Below are 20,665 nucleotides of genomic sequence, written 5' to 3'. Positions count from 1 at the left end.
TAATGAGTGCCACCTGTGTCTCATTGTCTTCCCTGATCCTCTGTATATCTTGTGTGTCTTCCCTTCACGCGGTGTCAGTGTGTTCAGTGTCTTCATGGGTTCATGTCTCCTCACAATGCCTTGCCAGCCTTTACGGCTTTTGTCCTTTTGCCTGGTAAAGCCTTCTTTGTTTTTGTTGAACTTTCTTGAAATCCATGTTATGATGAACTTTTGTATTTATCTAGAACTCTTAGTTAAGCCAAGCCAAGAAGAACTTGTGTTTTTCGAATTAACTCTGCGGGAGTTATCTTTGTTTCCTGACTCTGCCTGGAGAAAATAAAGACTTTGTTGACTGTGAACCACTTCTGTCCTGCACTTGTGTCCTAACCTTGTCGCTGAACCTTGACTTTGAAAGCTTAAAATACTTCAAACATCTTGGTCTTCAAAACTTGTATACAGAATTTGGAAATTCAGCTCTGTCTTCAAATGGCAGGGGATTAAAGATGAAGTGATTTTTGAGGTCTCTTCTGAGTTTAACATTAGTGTGTATTTGCAGAATGTTGAGAGCCAGGAGTGGATGATATCATCACTCAGAGTGGAGAGAGGCTGAGGAGGTGCCTAAAAAAAATCTCTCCAACCTGCGCTCTTTTCAAATTCTTAACCGTGTTTCAGCAAATTAAATTCAGATTGCAGATTCTCCAGCAATTCAGAGCAATCCTTCACATCAGCGTTCAAAGCAATGCTTCAGCTGCAGCAATCAAACTTTTTCTAGTGTATTTAGTTCTTTATTTAGAACTGAAACAATTTTTTTGTTACAAAACAAGTATTTTCTGGATAGCACTTATTCTCTGTTTGTCCATTATCTAAGTAAACATACATACAATTAAATAAGGGTTAGTTTAAGTGAAAAAAACAACACTGTAAAGACTCAGCGACTGATGCAAAAACATGACCAAATGAAAGGACAATGAATTTATCTCAGTGTTTGAAAACCAAAGTATTAAATGCATACCTTTCATCAGAGTGCAATTCATTGAAAATAATTACACAGCAAGATTGACCAACAATGTAAGGATATCATAAGAAATTATTATATAATAAAAAAAATATCATCACAAATGTATGTTTTCTATGGAAACATTCACAGATCCATCTCAATGAGTGACATGTCTTACAGTATAAGGAATAGCATAGTGGCATGTTATAATATCATCCAGCAGGTGTCATCAGATGCTAAAAGGGCTAACACTTCTCTTTATATTGTGCTTGTGTTATTATGCAGTAATTATATGTTTGGATAATATCAAAGAAAGCTATCATTATAATGCGTTTTGACAGCACAATGCAAAACATAGTGCACTATGCGATGTGAACAGTTATAAAAGTATGTACACATTTCTGTCAAAAGTAAACTTCATTAAAGTGGTTTGGTACAGTTTTAAAATGGTTGCAAAAATATATATTTCAAAAGCATTGCTGTATATTATGAGAAACACTTCAAATGAGAGTAAAAAACATCAGTGTTCATTTGATATTGCAGATTTTGACAGAGGTTCCGACACCAAAGCCTGGATAAACGGGGTCCACAAACGTGGTCTCAAATCTGTGCAGAAGGGTCATGGTGTTGGCTATGCTGTAAAAAGCCAGCACACCTGCAGTGTGGTCCAGGTACACGCCTATCCTGGGGGAGTGGGGGCCGCTGACGGCTTTGTCCACCCGGTTGTGCCAGGCAGAGTAACCTGTGTCAGAACAGAGGAGACTCCAGGACTTGTCGTTGTAGCCCAGCAGACACAGTGAGCCTTTGCCCTTCCGACTGATGCTCTTGTAAGCCACTCCGATGGAGAACTCCCCGCTCCACTCTATCTCCCAGTAGAAGCGGCCTTTTGACAGGGCTTCTCGGCACAGCACCTGGGCAAAGCTATCAAACCTCTCTGGGTTGTCTCCGTAGGGCTGCAGGTCCCTGGTGCGGATGACTTTACTGCTGCGTTCAGAGATGTACAGCTCCTTGTAAGCTGTGGTGGGGTCCAGTTTCAGCTGGCAGTAGTCTGTAGCAGGAGAATAAAGGAGAATTATGTTTCCAGGTTAAATTTAAATTGCAGAGTGAAAAAAAGTACAAATACCTAAATGCAGTACTCGAGCATATATCCTTTCCACAATGAGGTATACAGACATGTTTCAGGTTACTTACACTTCACAAAATCTGCTCTGCTCCTTGGCTCTGGAGGAGGGGTGTTGTCCACCATCATTTCTGCCTGCTTGCCTGCACATAAAGAAGCACAGTGTTCGGTCAACGTGAACTGCATACACCCACACACAAGTCGTTAATTCTTTAGTTGAAGAGGTCTGCAGTGTTTTTAATTGAAGAAGATATACAAATGTTTGGGTGTTTGTGCCCAGCTCTTTACACACATTGCATCACCACTCTAAATAATTAACGCCCTAGCAATGTTATAGAAATGACAGCACTCACCTCTGCTCCTCCTGTCCAGTGTTCGACTCTCTGTGGTGTAGACTGGAACCTCGTTCACTGTAAAGTATGCGTTCATGTTTAGCACACCGTGTTTAGCACGTAGTGTTTTCATGCAGAGATACTGTGTTCCTGCTTCTAAGGTCTGACCTGACTTGGAGATCTTAAGCAGCTCCTCCCTGCCAAACTCCTCCAGGCGTTCCTTGATCTCAGCCACAGCTTTCCTGACAGCTCCGAAGGAGAAGTCAGGATTCACAGTCACTTTGGGTATAAAGCCATCGTCAGTGGGGGTGCAGAGGTAGTTGAAGTTCTGACAGGAAAAGGAAAGAAAGTAGTGAGGTCAATGAAAAACAATACTGTACACAGCAACTTGAATCATAATGTTCTATATAAATACATGATCTTTTAACCTGCTACATATGGCATCATCATCGTATGTTACCTGCAGGAAGTGGATGTGGTCCTCGGTGCTGTACAGCTGCTTGAGGCCCGACTCCTTTTTCTTTAGCTCATCAATCTCTTGTTCCAATCGCTCGATCAAAGCCTCAGCCTGATTGAAAGCAGCCTTCTCATTGATACCAATCAGCTTGCTCACCTCTGACCTCATCCTCTCAATGGAGCGGATCATATCCTCAAACATCTTCTGGCTCTCCACCATGGCTCTTTGGGCTGAGTTCTGTATAGAAGGATTTAGGATGTCAGAGATTCACAGAGGAGGCCGTGTACTTTCTATAGCCATGTCTTTGTATCATGTCAAATTCCACTGGTTGGTAGAGAGGCTCACTTTCAACATGAAACCCCTACCTTCAGTGAATCCACTGCAGTCTTGAGTTCCTCCAGTTCCTTTACTCTTTCCTGGCATTTCTGTCTGATCTCAGCTTGGGAGACCCCCAAGAGTTTCTGCAGAATAAAGGAGCATTACAAAACAATGTATTTCAACGATTTTCTAAGCATTGCTTAATTGAATTTATATTGCAGCATTGCATTCATAAATCACAAAAGTATTATGAAATTGGATTTGCAGCTTTGAACTGGATCAGTTCAAACATTTTTTTCCCATCAAGGAATATCTGGGGAGGCCCTTCGGCCTGCTTAATAAGCCCTACTCAAAGAATCTTCTTAATACGGCCTGCTTTTATCTCACTGGGGGAGAGGGGGGAAAAAATCTTTAGTGGAATTCTGGCCATGTCAGGAATGTGAATCTACCACTGTCTGACTTTTAAAGAGATGTTTCAAGGTGCACACAGCACTGACATGTAGAATAGAAGGCTTCTAATTCAGCTTTTACTCAAGCCCACCAACCCATTCTTCAAGATAAGCTTGAGGAATGTGGGGAATCTAGGGAGGGGGAGGGGAGAGAGAGGGAGTGAGAGCGGGAGATGGAGTGAGATGTGTGAGATTCAGGTTGTAAATCTTTGGATGAGAATATCCAGACTCCCACTGCTGTAAAGGCAACATTAAAATAAATGATTACTTCATCGGGGCATACAAATCTCTTAACCCATATTATAACACTCCCACATTATAACATATAACTCACAGATTCACACTACAGTATCTATTGGCTCCTTATCTACTCCACATTTTTTTTTACTGGCAGTGTAATAGTTGAGCCATTTGTACGTGCATTGCTGTGGTTACAACACTGTATCTGAATGGTTGCACGTCTTCACTCCCTGACATTCCAGTATCATTACAGGTCCACTCCCACAGGTGGGAACCAACACAACAGAAGGAAGTTTCTGTGTGTTTATCCCACAGCTGGATCCCCACATTCTCTGGAAAGCAGCTTTCAGTGTCGATAACTACAAGACACGCCCCTCAGGCCCCCATGCAGCTAATCAGAGAGCTGGATTTATTTTGGCGGCGACAAATGCCTGCCAGGGTAGCTGATAGTGTTGGTGAAATGGGTCAAAGTACAATCACCGTGAGTATTGCAGGGCCATAAACACTCTATTTGCTTTGAGGGTCTGTGATGTATCAAAAACTGTGTAGCTACTGTAGCTACTTTCTGACCTTTAGCTCTCCAAGAACACTTGTTGAGTTTTCAACAAGTGGTAATTCTGCCTTTCAACAGTTAGTGTATTGAAAAGGAAGCAGAATGAGGTTTTCTTACCTGTTTCTCGCCCCTCTCTGCCTCAGCTGACACAATGTCATGGCCCCTGTGTTCACTGACGGTGCAGAGAGCACAAATACACATCTGGTCTGTTCGACAGAAGAGCTCCAGGGACTTCTGGTGCTGTGGGCAGATCTTCCTGTCCAGGTTCCCCAGCTCATCCACCAGCTTGTGCCTTTTGAAGGTGGCTGATTCATAGTGAGGCTTTAAGTGCTTCTCGCAGTAAGATGCCAGACAGTTCAGACAGGACTTCACAGCCTTTAGTTTCTTCCCAGTACAGAAGTCGCAAGGGACATCACTCGGCCCTGCGTAGACATTCCCCAGTGACGTGTTGAGGTTGAGGTTCAGACCGCTCTTTTTGATCTTCTCAGCCACCATGCTCAGAGTGGCATTGGGCCGCAGGACAGGCCTCTGGGTGAATGTGATCTTACACTGGGGACAAATGTAAATCCCTGTGTAGTCAGCTTCATTCCAGTAGCCACTGATGCAGTCCATACAAAAACTGTGGCCACAGGGGATCGCCACAGGGTCCCTCAGGAGGTTCAGACACAGGGAGCAGCTGAAGTAGTCTGGAGAGGTGTGATCAGCCATTGTGATGGTCTCCAAACACAGTCAGACCTGCAGAAAACAGACAGAGAATGGCAGCAGCAGATAGAGATTTCGTCGAATGTGCCTGGGAGCCCGCCCTCAAGAGTGTGGTACAGCCTGCCAGAGACAGGACCTACTTGTATTTCTGAATTCCTGAGGTTATTGATTGAAAGCAGACAAGGCCCTCCCCCTGTGTGTGTGAGTATATCGAGCCCTGCCCAGTTCAGATAAGCAGGTTGAGCAATGAGGGAGAGAGAGAGAGAGAGAGAGAGAGAGGGAAGGCGGGCAGAAAGGAGAGGAGAGAGAACAGTTCAGAGAAAGAGGATGAATGAAATGTAAAAAACAAAAGCACTGACATTTCAAGTGTGAGAAAAGGTTTCCATTTTCCCTGCCGTTTCCTTTACTCCTAAATTTCTCATGTGGCTCATCTGCGGATGAATTGTGCACACACTTCTTGGCAGCTGTACTTCCACCTATTGTTGTCAGACAGAATCGCCATTGTCTTAGACCGGTTATAGTCCGACAAACATAAGTGCAGCCTAAGGTACTGTAGGAATTTAAGGGACCACCCAATAAACAAACACAGAGACACTCCGAGCTCCAGCAGAGTTTCAGAGTAATTTCAAACCACACTGCTTCTTTTTAAAAAAAGTCTGACATGCTGTAGGTTTGTCCAGGAGCAGCTAGGGTTCAGAGCTGTAGTATTTGCACTGTGACCAGTCTGACCAGTCTGTTCACTTTTAAGTCAATTTGTAACTGAAGGTATACGCGGATAGTATCTGTTTGCGCAGCTGAAAGAAAATATGCACAGCTCCGTGCTTGGATGAGCATAGCATACACAAGCAGAACATTCCTGCCAGTGTCCAATTGTGTTGCAATGGATGTTTTACATGTTTGTGTGCTGTTAAGTCACAAGTTCTGCTGCATTTTTGCCACACCACAAAATGTCCCTCTCATAGCTTCCTCATGTACTGTTATTCAAAACATCCTAGGGGAAAAAAAAGCTTGACCCCTGACTCTCTGCAGCATCAAGTGTCTGCTGACATCATGGACTCTCATTAGCATTTCAATCAGGCATAATCTAAGACTTTCTCTCAACACTGAAGTCCCACTCACAGTCAGTGTGCTGCACAGGGTTGCTTTTTGAAATATTGTTTAAATTACAGTATGTGCTTCTGATCTGGAATCATGTAGATAAGGACTTTTGAGACATTTGAGGTTTTTGAAAGTACATTAGCTCCACCTTCAATTTATATCTTGGATTACATCATCCACTAGGTAGTTTCACCTCTCCATATTTGGCCAGGTTTCTGATAAGCCAGTTTTCCTTCCTTCCTCCAAAGTAAAGAGGGCACTCTGTGCTTACAGATTAACTACCTGCCAGTGCAAAGGGACAAAACTTGTTGGAAAAATTACACCATGCACATTAAATACAACATCACCGCTTCTCTGAGAGACTCCATATGAAACCAAATAATGTTTAGGATATGGGACACTTTAATAAGATTTAATAAGAGGCCTGTTTGGATAAAGGCGTGCTTGTTGTAAGCCTCTGTTATTCAGACAGAAACTCCACAGTAATCGACAGCTCAGTCCAAGTTCAAGGGGAAAGGTCAGCCTTCATTAAGTGTGAGTGTGCTTTCTTCAAGGTGAACACAAATGGCTATTTGATCAAAGGAAATAAGCCCCCAATTCACTGACTGAGCATAATAAAAACAGGAAGACATAATATTTAAACCTGTTACGGTAAATGGGGGGACACATTCGTCCATGTTGGTAGACACAGAGCAGATGTGAATGAGAACGACTGCAGTACCACAGTATAAAGCATCTCTGCTGTCACAACACCGTCAGCCATGAGCAAAAGCAGCACATGCAGCAGCACATGCAGCAGAGTCAAAATAATAATATAATAATAACATGTAGAAATGAAAGAGCGGGGTTAAAAATGGATGATGCATGCCTTTGTGTTTGAATGGCAGCATGTTTCCAAGCAAAAAAAAAAGGTTAGTTCTAAGTAATAAAGATTTCATAGTTTATCTTGTTTGCACTCTTTATAATGTGACGCTAAATATTTCTTTGTTTCATGGAAGCAAAGTCTAACTGGCTAAAAATCTGTACAAATGACGAAACAGTAATATCAGAATCAGTGAGTCACTGTGTGAGTTTAGAAGACCGGTTTTGCTGCCATTTTTGATGTTATTGTCATGAAGCTAGTTCACAGTGAAATAAAAATTGGAGTCAGTGATGCGACTCTGACTCAGCAGCTCTCTCACTGGCATTTTTGTTGTATTTGTCACAGTAAACATGAGTCTTATTTAAGTCACATACAAAGTATTTACAGTGGGTGCAATAAGTGATGAGAAAGAATGTCAGAAATTAAATCCTTACCATTTTTTCCTGAAAATTGGTTATTTTGCCCAAATCAGTTGAAGATCTTTTAAAGGTCAAAATGATAAAACAACTATTTTGCATATTTAAGTGGAAACCAATTAATTTGTAATGCAATAGCCGTTAATTGTCAGCTCTGCTGATATTTTTCGCATCACTTAAAGTCTCATGTGGCCCTGTGGATCCCTCGCAGTGCAGAGTGGGATCCAGATCAGTGGAATGTTTGGTCCAATAAGATGCTACATTTAGTCTTGCATGTCAGCTGTAGTTACTGTTGTTGACAGACAACAGACCCCATAAGGCCTGGCTCTCTGGTTGGGCCTTGCTGGCTCTAACACAATGGAATCTTTTAAGCAGGCTTTCTCGGCCCTCCTGTTATCTGGGCTATCAAGTGTAGTTGCATTCCTATCTCCATTTCAACAGCACTGAAACTCCATCTTGGCTGGGAGGTGTGTTCACTGTAAGATAAAATATACAGAGGAAGGGTCTGAGCCCAGGAAGGCAAACATTCTTTTAATTGCATTGGACTGGAAAAGCTTTCTTACTTGGCACAGTATTACAACTGATCCACAGAAATACGGTGTTGATTCTGTGTGTGTTAGATAAATTCAGTGGTAATTCAGGTAAAATGAGTTAATAATTAACTGGCCACAGGTGAGGTTAAGGTAAATATCTTACTGGCTCAAGAAAACCCAAACAACTGCCATCAAAATGGTTGACTTGACATCCACACACCTTAAATCACTGTTGAAAAATTGTTGAGCCATATTTTTATGAGTCACTGTGCAGAAAATAATCTCTTTAATAGCTCAGTTTGTTCTGCGAGTGGGTAAGGGAACAGTCTGTCTCCAGGCGTCTTTGACACTCAGCAATTATACTACAGTCAGCTGTGGAGTGTGGCACACCTGTGGCCGCCCCACTCTATTTTCTTTTACTTACGTTTACATTGTTTTTGTAATATGCAAATACTAATGCAAATATCTCTAAATATCAATGTGATGACTGCGACAGTCGTCCCTTGCTCTACAACGCCCTCAAAGCCTGGAGTCTTGTTGTATTTTTTTGTTGTTATAGTTTCAAAATGAAGTAACTAAATTTGAATTTTTGTTGCCACAGTCAAGGCTAAAACTTGTATCTTAGATCACACATTTCATTCATTCTCCTTGCACTCTGTAGCAGCATTCACTGTGTCCGTTTCCTTACCCCGCCCTTGTTTTACTGGTTTCGGCTTAACCAGTTTAGCCTCCCTCTCTGTTTACTCTATATAACTTGCACAGTCGTACCCGTAGGTTCACTTTGCCACAGTGCTGACACGAGTCAGCATCTGTCCTCCTTGCATCTCCACTGCATAAGAGGGAACGGCAATAAGCATCATGTCTTTTGATCAGGACAGCTGCTACCTGTGTAAGGAAGATCTTAGAGACCCTGTGACCATCCCGTGCGGCCACGGATTTTGCTCCATTTGCCTGAAGACATACTGGGATCATGCTGACCACACAGGCTCGTACGCCTGCCCGCAGTGCAGGGTCACTTACAACAAGAGGCCCACTCCAAGACGGATGGGCGGCTCCCGGCACTCCACCGTTCAACGCAACTCTGAAAGCTTTCCACCTCCGCCTCCATCCCCTGACTACAACTATGCAGGACCCCAGGATGTAGGCTGTGACATCTGCATTGGGCGGAAGCACAAAGCCATCAAGACCTGCCTGATGTGTCTGGCGTCCTACTGTGAGAAACATCTCAAGCCTCACTTTGAGTCGGCTACTTTTAAAAGACACAAGCTGGTGGATGAAATTGGCCACTTGGACAGGCAGATCTGTCCGCAGCATCAGAAGGGTCTGGAGCTGTTCTGCCGCACTGACCAGATGTGTATCTGTGTGCTGTGTACGGTGAAAGAACACAAGGGGCACGACATGGTGTCAGCTGAGCAGGAGAGAGCTGAGGAACAGGTACGTAGCACTTTAAACTGTCAAAACAGGCGTATCCAGCTGTTTAGCAACAGGCAGACTAACAGTATTAAAATATGGTTTCATGACAGTAAATGAAACAAACTATAAGCAAAGCTATAGCAGTTTGAGGCTGCATGTGCATATGAAAATAAGGCTATTGATAACATATACAGCCTCCACTGTACACACAGAGCAAAGCCCAACCTTTAACTTTGAAATCTGAGTTGTAAACTAGTATATTGTTGTCATAGTAATCATAAAAAATGATCTGTTCAAAGCAACGGCTAGGAGCCACCCAGGCTGAGATCCAGGAGAAGATTCATGACCGCCTCAAGCAGATGGAGGAACTAAAACACGCAGTGGACTCACTTAAGGTGTGTGCCACCATCATCCATCACACAGATAAGACCAGACAAACCACTATACTCTGAGTGAGAGTTAACACAACTACAAACACTGACCACATTCCTTCTTGTTGGGAGTGATGACGGTTCCTGTCAGGGTGCTTGTAAAACCTGTTGATTTGTGACATGCCTCTGTGTTTCCTGTGCAGACCTCAGCCCAGAGAGCGCTGCAGGAATGTGAGAAGATGTTCAGCGACATGATGCGCTCCATCGAGAGGATGCAGCAAGAGATGGCCAAGCTCATAACATCCAACAAGAGGGCAGCACTCAACAACGCAGAAGGCCACATGGAGCGTCTGACCCATGAAATCGCTGACCTGAAGAGGAGAGACAGTGAGATCACCCAGCTGTCCCGCACTGAGGACCACATCCACTTCATCCAGGTAACCAGCAGCAGTGCCATGGCACCACTGTTCATCTGTCACTTTTCTGCAACTCATCTTGACTGTGTTGCAATTTTCCATCATTAGAGCTACCACATGCTGATTGCACAAACTGAGGCAGAGGAGCTGCCTACAGTGACCGTCAACCCCTACTTCACCTTTGGCCCGGTGACTAAGACCGTCTCTGAGATGAAACAGCACCTGAACGAGTTCAGCAATGACGAACTGGTGAAGGTGGCTAAGACAGGTGAGTTTGGAGCAGGAAATAACATCTTGTTATAAAATAACATACAGATGTCCTGATCGTCCTGTAATTTTATGACCATGTTGTAAACATGCCATGTTTTTGCAGTTAACAAAATGACCTTCTGTGAGCTGGATGAATCCAAAAAGATGAGACGATCAACGAAAGGGGAGACAGGTAAAAGAAATGTAGCTTTTATGCTGATGTGAACAGTTCATATATCTGTATTTATAATGTATATTGACACAATTAGATTTTTTTGGCATAGCTTAACTAGGGAAGGTCAGAGAGATTTACAGTTTCCTTTGTACACAGAAGGGCTTTATACAACCCTGTTTGATAGAGGGTATTCTGAGGTCACTCACGTGGTTAAATGTTTATTTTGATTAGAAAGGCTAACCAACCAGTGGGTTTACACTCCACTGAAATAGAAATATTCTCTCACAGTCCTAACAGAATTATATGCAGTACTATTGTGTAGTAAAATCATGCAGCCATGAATTCTAACATAATACATGTTGAACTCCACAGCTGAGGAAGCTCCCATGTACAAGTCTGTGCCAGTCCAGGAACCTCACTACAGGGATGATTTCATGAGATGTGAGTGTGTTTTCTGTGGTGACACGGTTCACTGCTCTCTTTGCTGTATTCAGTGCATGAGCTAAATTAAATGTTGATGAGGTTCTCTGTCAGACCCTGTGGCTGACCACAAAATCTGATTTTAGGAAGGTCTGCGTGTCTCACAGTATTGACAGAGACATGGGACTGAATCATTACAGACATTTTATCTCTAGCAGCTGTGTACATTTTGCTTTTGACTTAAGTTGTTGTATCTGCAGCAAAATATCTGCAGTCAGTTGTTATCTTTGCTTTGGGATAATTTGGTGCAACCTTTAAAGTCACTTAAACTTGTGGGCCTCACCTTATAACTAACACTCACAATCAGTTTCGATACCTCTGGCATTCCAGATAATAGGCCGGGCAGAACTAGCCGAGGCCGCCGGGTGTCCCACCAACTGTGACCTGCAGAGGTGGAGGTACACAGCAGGCAGGTGACATCTAACACCTTTCTGATTTCAGTTGTGTCCAGCCAGAGGGTCTCAGACTAATCCTTTAAAAACAAGCTAGTTAAATATCTCTGAAAAATGTTAATCATATTCTAACCTCTGGGACCTTGCAGGTGGTGGTGCAGTGGTGAGGGGTGCTTCAGCTACTGTGAAACAGAGGCTGTGGCCTTATTGGATTTCCTCATTTGCATTTAACTCGAGCAATTTACGCTAAATGCATCCTCTCGTTGAATAAATATTTACCTTGTCTCCATCTTTACAGATGCTTGTCAGCTCACTCTGGACCCAAACACAGCCTATAGACAGCTCTACTTGTCACGAGGGAACAGGAAAGCTGCCCTGAAGAGAGACCCCCAGTCCTATGGTGACAGCCCTTCCCGGTTTGACTCCCTGCCTCAGGTCCTTTGTAAGGAGCCCCTCTCTGGAGGAGCCTACTACTGGGAGATTGACTGGAGTGGAGAGGGGGCTGCCATTGGAGTCACCTACAAAGGCATCAAGAGGACAGGTTACAGTGACAGCTGCCGCATCGGCTACAACCGCAAATCATGGAGCCTCTTCTGCTCTGATTCCAGCTACACAGCCCGACACAACAAGGATGAGATGCAGATCAACGCACCCTACTCCTCTCGCATTGGGGTGTATCTGGACCACGCAGGGGGTACGCTCTCTTTCTACGCTGTCGGGGACACCATGTCTCTCATCCATCGCTTCAAGATCTCGTTCAGCGAAGCTGTCTATCCAGGCTTCTGGGTTTGGTATGAGTCTGCCATTAACATCATCCAGATGTGAACAAAAATACCCAGTGATCAATTCAGTGTAGATGTACTTCTTCAGTCCTGTTTTAACATGTTATACGTTTTGCTTTAATGCAACTAAATGTTTTTTTTTAACACTATAACCCACTGTATGTGTTGATAAGGGAACTCATTCAGGATGAACTTAAATATTCTGCAAATCAACATAAAAAGTACAATCATGTGTAGAAAGAGAATGAGCATTTTACTTCTAATTTAAAATGATTGACATATGATTATTTATATTGTATAAGATTTTTTTATGATGACAAAATAAAATGTGATTTTCTGTGTGTGTGTGTGTGTGTGTCGTTTTACACCATCCGTTTCAATCTCCTGCACTTTCATCCAACCACCAGGACGCAATCATAAGTGTTGGTTTAGTCTGGTTTAGCCTGAGAGTGTACGGGACCAGGTGACCTGTGACTGAGAGGCTCTTGAGTTTACACATGATTGTGACTCCTTTAGTGTTGTGCTGAGTGAAGGTATACCGTCTGTTCTTTGTCGTCGAGTTAATTATCAAAGCAAAGCACAGCAATGTTTCACCTTTCTAACACAAACATTAAGCTCCGAATGCCACCTGATTACTGCTCAGAAACTACAGTTGCCATTGTCTGATTATTGTTGAGGTTTGGACATTTGCCAGTGAACCTCACAACTGACGACGACAAAAAAACAAATATTCTGCAACGCTCAGTGGCCTCCTGCTGTGACATTGGAATGAAGTGACTTTAGTTTGTGGAATGTTAAGCCTCAACTTTAGGGAGATCTTTGAAGATATGGTAGAAAGGATATGAAAAACCTGTTCTGAATCCTCAAGGTTACAGTCAGCTCTTGACTTGGCACATATGTTTGACGGTAAGCCGTGCTCTACTCAGGGTTACTGGTTACAAAATGTTAATAGAGTGACACACTTGCTGTTGCAGTTTTCTTGCTCAGGATTTATTAAAGGTAACCTTGCGACCTCTAGTGGAGACAAATGTGCAATGCTGTTTACCAACGCTTTCATTAGACCCCTGTTAGTTCTCATCTAGCTTCTGTATGGGATAATAATTCACTGTTAAAGATGAAGAGCGTAAACAGTGTATGCCCTACAGCAACACATACAGTTTAAACAGTCTTTCACTAAGGGGACCTCCCTAAACAAATCACCCTGCCAGTTTCCACGTGAGCAGCTAACGTTTGTTTTGTATAAACCACATTTCGTCGAACACTACTTTATACCACACCAGAAATTCTTCTGTCATACACAGTGACAGGTCCTTTCTGTTTTTCATAATTAATCTATTGGTAAAATGAGAGACAGTAAACAGTCTAGTTTTTACTGTCAACGGTCTGACGTAAACACCAACGAGCGTAATTCATAATCAAAGTGTGTATACTGATATCACTATCTAGATAAGTGACAACTTTGACCTTATGTTATAGTTTACATGTGTATATTTAGCGATATTTCCATACCTTCAGTCCACCGTGTCTGTAGAGGGCAGTCAACTCCAGAACCCCGAGCGCGTAGGAAAAAAAGATTTGTTTCTCTTCGGACACATTTACCGCACGCACCTTCAGAAAGAAGCGCCGCATTCTCACATTTTCACCAGTGTGGCTGCATAGGTGAGTGTACATCTAAACGATAAAAAATAATAAACAATTTAGTTTCTTTTCACAGCCTGGTGTTATGATACGCATAGGACAACTACAATCATTTCTAATCTCGAGGCACTGTGTTTTATTGGGATCTAACACTAGTAACTAAAGACAGAAAGCTATGAATGGAGCTAGCTAATTCGCTAACATAACATTAGCTAGCGCTAGCCTTAAATGTCGCTGTTATAGCTATGTATAAACAGAAGGCGAGATTTGTAGGCGTCTTCTGTAATTTTAGGTGTAATTGGGTGTCACATTGGATTTGTTGCTTATATACAAATAACCGTATATATACAGTTAGCTTGGTAGCTAATCTTGTGTTGTGACTCGCGGTGCGGCTGTCTCTATGACAACCGGCTCTCCAGATTCCTTCAAATGTTTTACTATTACAGTATCTAATATTGCTTCTTCAACAGAAGGTACCTGCCTGTTTCTTTGACATGAGAGTTAGAAATGACATGAGAACTACTACTTTGTGACTGTACACGTCAGTATGTGTTCTGTCTGCATTTAATTACAGATGGCGACTACAAAAGTTCCAGAAGTTCGTGACATAACACGGATTGAGAGAATCGGTAAGGAGCCCGCTTTACAATTGGACATAACAAAATTGAGCATTGTATGGTACAAGCATGATGACTATGATGTGTTTTTTGGATCTTTTATTGTTTGATAATATCATATTTATTACTTTTCAGGAGCTCATTCTCACATTCGTGGCCTCGGTTTGGATGATGCATTGGAGCCAAGACAGGTAGTGTTTAAATGTCAGTTAAGAGTATTTAGCTACTTAAGGACTGTGAATTGAACAGCCTCTGTTTATTGACTATAACCATCCAGTCTTGCTCAGTGTGCCTGAAGTACAGATGTGTATTAATATGTATTGAAGGGTCAAGGATATCTATTCATGTTTACCTGCAGGTGTCACAGGGGCTGGTTGGCCAGCTGGCCTCTCGTCGAGCAGCAGGGATTATCTTGGAGATGATCAAAGATGGCCACATTGCTGGCAGGGCCGTACTGATCGCTGGCCAACCTGGCACAGGAAAGACTGCCATTGCTATGGGTAAGAGCTATGTTGGAGGCTTTCCAGTACACACAATCATTCTTTGCTGCAAGTGATATTGTTTCCTTCGCTTTGCTTTAATTGGCTCAAGTTATATTTTTATTATGACCGGAATTCCAGCTCCAGGTTAATTTGCAGGAGGAAGGTTCACAGGTAACACTTTGTTTTTGTTGCAGGCATTGCGCAGTCTCTTGGCCCGGATACACCCTTCACAGCACTGGCTGGTAGTGAGATCTTCTCCTTGGAGATGAGCAAGACCGAGGCACTCAGCCAAGCTTTTAGAAAAGCCATCGGAGTCAGGATCAAGTGAGTGAACAAACACAGTATAGATTTTTTGTAATGATTTTTGTTTGAAATGAACAGCTATTCACTGTGTTGGTTTTTTTATTTGCAGAGAAGAGACGGAGATTATTGAAGGAGAGGTGGTGGAAATCCAGATTGATAGACCAGCCACCGGAACGGTAGGCTGCAAAAATACTCACAATTTTCTCTCTTACATAAATATGTATGTTTGGTTCGAAAAATAAAGCTGACCAATACTGCTGAAGGCAGACATCATACACATAAGTTAACTAAATTACTTTACGTATTGGAAAAATGTTCAATGATCATGACTCCTGTGATTTAATTTTTAAAATATTATATCAACCAGGGTGCAAAAGCAGGAAAGCTAACTCTGAAGACCACTGAAATGGAGACAATATATGACTTGGGCAACAAGATGATTGACAGTCTCAGTAAAGAGAAGGTTCAGGCTGGGTGAGTCCGTCTGTTTTTCTTTGATCTTTACACAACAGGTAGCATTTAATAATAAAATGTTACAGTCTCAGTCTAGCTCAGGTGGGGACATCTGATAAAAATGTTTTCTATTCTTTTTCTTAGAGATGTTATTACTATCGACAAAGCTACCGGGAAGATCAGCAAGCTGGGGCGCTCTTTCACTAGAGCCAGAGACTATGACGCCATGGGGGCTCAGGTATGATGAATCCTGAATGTTAACCCTTTCTACCTCACTCACACACAAGGCTTTAATATTATCACTTAATAGATTTAATATTAGGTTCAGGATCGAACGTGAACTCTTTTCACTTGACACTGATTTTATTTCTGCTGTTTTTACAGACACAGTTTGTGCAGTGTCCTGAAGGAGAGCTGCAGAAGAGGAAGGAAGTGGTCCACACAGTGTCTCTCCACGAGATTGATGTCATCAACAGCCGCACGCAAGGCTTCCTGGCTCTGTTCTCTGGAGACACCGGAGAGATCAAATCTGAAGTCCGCGAGCAGATTAATGCCAAAGTGTGTGAATGGAGGGAAGAAGGAAAGGCAGAGATCATTCCAGGGGTATGTTACTGAGTGTGTGTCTACCTGTGTTTGCTTTCTCTGTGATTGTTCTTGGCTAATTTCCTATGTCTGTGATTCCAGGTATTATTTATTGATGAGGTTCATGTGCTGGACATTGAGTGCTTTTCCTTCCTGAACCGTGCGCTGGAAAGTGACCTGTCCCCTGTTGTCATCATGGCCACTAATAGAGGCATCACTCGGTACTGATTACAGTTATACACTTATATACATCTGTTTATTTAGTTGTTTTATAAGGAAATAACAACAGTGGAATTTCTCATCTTGTGTGAGAATTTTGCATTGTGTGGTAGAATTTAGTATTTAAAAATAGTGCTTTAAATGTTTTATTGTTGTTTTATTTTCACATGTTTTAACACTTATTAATGTTTTACTCTAGCATAGGTTTCTGTGTCTTACCTTTAATTAATAACACTGAATGCTTTATTTCAGAATCCGCGGCACAAACTATACAAGCCCTCATGGCATCCCCATAGACCTGCTTGATCGCCTGCTCATCATCGCTACCTCCCCTTACACCGAAAAAGAGACAAGGCAGATCCTCAAGATCAGGTTAGAATCTGAATTTATCACCTGTCAGCAGAATTTTATTCCTTCTTAATTCCACATGGAGATAAACCTGTGTTGTTGTGCTTCAGATGTGAGGAGGAGGATGTGGAGCTGAGTGAGGAAGCTCACACGGTCCTCACTCGTATCGGCATGGAGACATCGCTGCGCTATGCAATCCAGCTCATCAGCACTGCAGGACTGGTGTGTCGCAAACGCAAGGTAAACTTCCTGAACATGGAGATTGTTATTGTTCAAGCTGTTGGTTTAAAAAAGTAATTTTTTTATTACATTGACTGGACTGCCTTTAGCAACTTGTCGTTTGTATTCTTTGGCTTCTTCAGGGGACAGAGGTTCAGGTGGAGGACATTAAGAGGGTGTACTCTCTGTTCCTGGATGAGGCCAGATCCTCTCAGTACATGAAAGAGTATCAGGATTCCTTCCTCTTCAATGAAACACGTAAGTTTGCTGGTCCTCCTCTGAATAAACCTGAAGCACAGGCACACAATACATCTAAAGAGCAAAATAGACTCCAACCCAGGAGAAGCTGCTGTGATCTGCTGCAGTCAGTCAAGTGGATTTTCTCTGTTAATATAATTACTAAAACTACATACTGTTTTATAGTTTTATAGCAAAACGCTACGCAAAAGGTCTAAGGGAAAATAATATAATAAAATGTATTAACTCTGTACTCTGCCATCCATCTTGGCCTTGTAACAAAAGTAGGTAATAGTTTTATAAATATGTAGAAATACATACAACATACATATTAATAGATGTTCCTGCTCTTGCGTTTCAGAAACACCTGCAATGGACACCTCTTAAAGAAGGCGGCTTTGTTTTCTCACTCTGTGAAGTTTTTATGTTGTTAGTCATCACCTGGCACTGGAGTTGATTCAGACCTGGATTCCACCTAAATTTAAATTAACAGATCTTCCTTGCATTTGAGTTCTCGGTTCGTCTTTTGTTCTACATAGGCTGAATTCAAAATTATGGACTGAAATTGAACTTCAGTTCATTACTGTGGCCTTGTGGCAGGAATATCCATTCCTCTAGTGTTTTTTTTTTGGTTGACTTGTTACGTGGTTAATTTTTAAAAAAATGATTAAACTGGCTTTTGTAAGCATACTCTACTTTGTTTGTGTATTAATGTATTAATGATTGCTTCCAACACTCGGTTTTTAACTGAAAAAAAATGGAAGGGTTTCTGGCCCACATGAACATTCCACTCTGTGTGGAGTTTCAAAGAAGTCAAGTATTTAGAAAAGTAAAAGACTACTGAGCTTGCAAATGCTGCCACAAGGTGGAGCCCTAAGACCTCTCATCAATCCACCCAACAATCCGATCTGTGCACACTGCATGATGCATGCGAGCCCTTACTCTGCTTTTATGAAATCAGGTCCAGCAGCATTACAGACAGCCTGAGCATGTCTTCTTCTTTAATCATTTATGTCTTAATGTAAAATGGGTGTGAGCAATTATTGTTAATGACCTCAGCTAGTCCACACCTCACTACAGGTGCGACACATTTTCTCACACCTTTGACTTTCCTGCATTAGGAAAGTTCGATACTTGGTATTGCAACCCAAGATCCCATCCTCCTATATAGTGTTATATTTTCGATTAATGTGACATAAAAATAGTTATTAAGTCCTATAACCAAACCAGCTGATTTTGTCACTATATCTATTTTAATCTAAATGCAGCATTAAATGATTAAGAACATATTGGATTTACTTGGCACCTACATATATGTTATTGCAGTTCCATTGTGATGTTTCATTTTCTTTATTACCAGAGTAGATTCATGAGTTTTACCTGTGTCTAGTACGAGAATGTGATGATGAATATTTAATGTTTAATGGAGGTGGAGGAGACTTCTGTGTGGATTACCATGCTGCCTACATGATGTAGATCCCCCTCAGTCCCATGAGGATGCTGTTGGCTGCTGCCCACTAACCACATCTGATGGATTCACTGGTTGGATTTAGGCTGGGATAAACTTCACAGGGGGCCAGTTAATTGTATGTAAAACAGGGTGTGTGTGAGTGCAGTATACCCAACTTTTGGAATAAGGCCCATCTCATTTTTAGTGTTTACAGTATAAAATGGTCTGACGCTCCCATACACTAGATGTGATGTTGTTAAAGCAGTGAATGCTCCTCCTCTGAACAGAATTAAAACTGCCTCTATATATTTATTGTCTGTTTGAATACTCTTGACCTGAGGACAGATTTTTTTTCCTTCGGTGTCGCTGTGAATCCAAATCATTGTTTACAGATTGCGTTCAGCTTGGCCCCCTCTGGGTGTGTTAGCAGGTTTTCTTGGAATGGCTCCCGCACATCACTGCTGTCCACAGGCTACAAGGCTGCACAGCATGCTAACGTGTTGTGGCATTTTGCCTGCTGCACAGATTTGGGTGCCCTTTTTCCTCTGTCACAGTCCAGCTTTCATTCTGCAGATGTCCCCCCTCATGGAACCCTGCCCCTCATCTGTGATCATTACACTGTGCTGTTCTGTAGAAACCAGTGAGGGACTTTTAAAACACAGCTAGCTGCTCTGATGGTTTTCACCTGAGTCACAATGACAGGCAGTCTGGATTCTGCTCTATTGAGTGTGTCAGAGGTCAGCAGCCAAATGATCCTCCCACATGAATGTCATTAGCTAAATGTATTTATATCAAATATATTCCATTACTCGGGGAGTGAATTGACTGTTGATCAATAAAATCGATAAAAAAAATCAAGGATTAGCAAACGGATTCACCTGACAACATGGATTTGAACATGGCAAGATTTAATTATTTGTTACAATACGGTACATTGAATTTAACAATGTTTAGTAATAAGATTGTCAGGTAGCTACAGATGTGTGGTATTTAGATTGCATTACCCTTTATGAATGTGGCTTGGAGCTTATGGTGATGTGATGATGGCCCATTCTGAGTGTCTAGATTCACATCTGTTTCTTTATCTGTCACATTTCACACTTGACTGAAGCACCTCTCAGACTTGTGTTGAAGTGAAGACTGGAAAAGGAGACCATAAGTACTCTCAAGCCATAAAAGGACACACACACACACACACACGTGTCAAGTAAAATCATCTATTGTCTTCCCCTTTACTGTATGTTCTATCCTCCTCATCTGTATTTATTATTGTGGCTGCAGTATTCGGGCAGTTTTTGGAATGTGGTGCTCATGAATGGACAGAATTTGATTCCATTTCCTGAGGTTTCAAAAAAAACCCCTCTTCCTCTTACTGCCATATGTAAAGAGGCAGAGCTTGTAATTCCTGTGGTAAAATTAGGGAAAGAGGTCAATGGAAGTGCACCATGTTATAAATGTTTTCACATATGGCAGATGATGTATGGACACTTTGATGGTAGAAAAACAGGACGAAGCCACATGACACTAAGTGTCAGAATTTATAAAGTAGTAACACAGTATCATTGGAACTGAGGTGTTTCAAAAAATGAAGAAAGTTGAAGTGACTGTTGTGTCTGATTTAACACTTGAATTTGCCCTCTGTCTCACATCACACAGTGTTTGTAGGCCTTTTGTAAGTTGAGTGGCAACATGTGTGACAGTATGCTGTGCCTGGTAGGTCACCTGCCACCATAAATACTCCCCATTTATCACTCATTCCCAAGTCATGCTTCAATAAGATCCA

General features: G+C 42.1%; 3 protein-coding genes across 4 annotated transcripts; 2 read left to right on the top strand and 1 right to left on the bottom strand.

The window, feature by feature from the left end:
• Positions 1 to 738: 738 nt before the first annotated feature.
• On the bottom strand, positions 739 to 11,963 carry ftr82 (finTRIM family, member 82). Of its 2 annotated transcripts, none has more exons than XM_028421137.1 (8): positions 11,832 to 11,963; positions 4,563 to 5,180; positions 3,251 to 3,346; positions 2,889 to 3,122; positions 2,597 to 2,756; positions 2,450 to 2,506; positions 2,168 to 2,239; positions 739 to 2,024 (listed from the first exon to the last, which is right to left on the bottom strand). In XM_028421137.1, the coding sequence occupies exons 2-8, from the start codon at positions 5,151 to 5,153 to the stop codon at positions 1,504 to 1,506; spliced, it is 1,731 nt and encodes a 576-aa protein (XP_028276938.1). In that variant the 5' UTR covers positions 5,154 to 5,180; positions 11,832 to 11,963; the 3' UTR covers positions 739 to 1,503. The 2 variants fall into 2 exon arrangements, with proteins under 2 accessions (XP_028276938.1, XP_028276939.1); XM_028421138.1 differs by lacking the exon at positions 11,832 to 11,963 and adding an exon at positions 5,288 to 5,363.
• ftr83 (finTRIM family, member 83) lies at positions 8,822 to 12,675 on the top strand. The gene is made up of 7 exons (XM_028421135.1): positions 8,822 to 9,490; positions 9,769 to 9,864; positions 10,044 to 10,277; positions 10,365 to 10,524; positions 10,630 to 10,698; positions 11,053 to 11,121; positions 11,851 to 12,675. The coding sequence occupies exons 1-7, from the start codon at positions 8,915 to 8,917 to the stop codon at positions 12,375 to 12,377; spliced, it is 1,731 nt and encodes a 576-aa protein (XP_028276936.1). The 5' UTR covers positions 8,822 to 8,914; the 3' UTR covers positions 12,378 to 12,675.
• Positions 12,676 to 13,922: 1,247 nt separating this feature from the next.
• On the top strand, positions 13,923 to 18,071 carry ruvbl2 (RuvB-like AAA ATPase 2). The gene is made up of 14 exons (XM_028421482.1): positions 13,923 to 13,993; positions 14,547 to 14,601; positions 14,725 to 14,780; positions 14,948 to 15,089; positions 15,266 to 15,395; positions 15,484 to 15,550; positions 15,742 to 15,848; positions 15,972 to 16,065; positions 16,212 to 16,430; positions 16,512 to 16,630; positions 16,881 to 17,000; positions 17,087 to 17,216; positions 17,339 to 17,453; positions 17,794 to 18,071. Exons 2-14 carry the CDS (start codon positions 14,547 to 14,549, stop codon positions 17,817 to 17,819), a joined length of 1,380 nt encoding a protein of 459 aa, XP_028277283.1. The 5' UTR covers positions 13,923 to 13,993; the 3' UTR covers positions 17,820 to 18,071.
• Positions 18,072 to 20,665: the final 2,594 nt, after the last annotated feature.

Source organism: Parambassis ranga, chromosome 14, assembly GCF_900634625.1.
Source record: "Parambassis ranga chromosome 14, fParRan2.1, whole genome shotgun sequence".
Classification (NCBI taxonomy): Eukaryota; Metazoa; Chordata; class Actinopteri; family Ambassidae; genus Parambassis; species Parambassis ranga.
The sequence above is the reverse complement of the archived record's forward strand: the minus strand, read 5'-3'. Positions and strand labels throughout refer to the sequence as shown.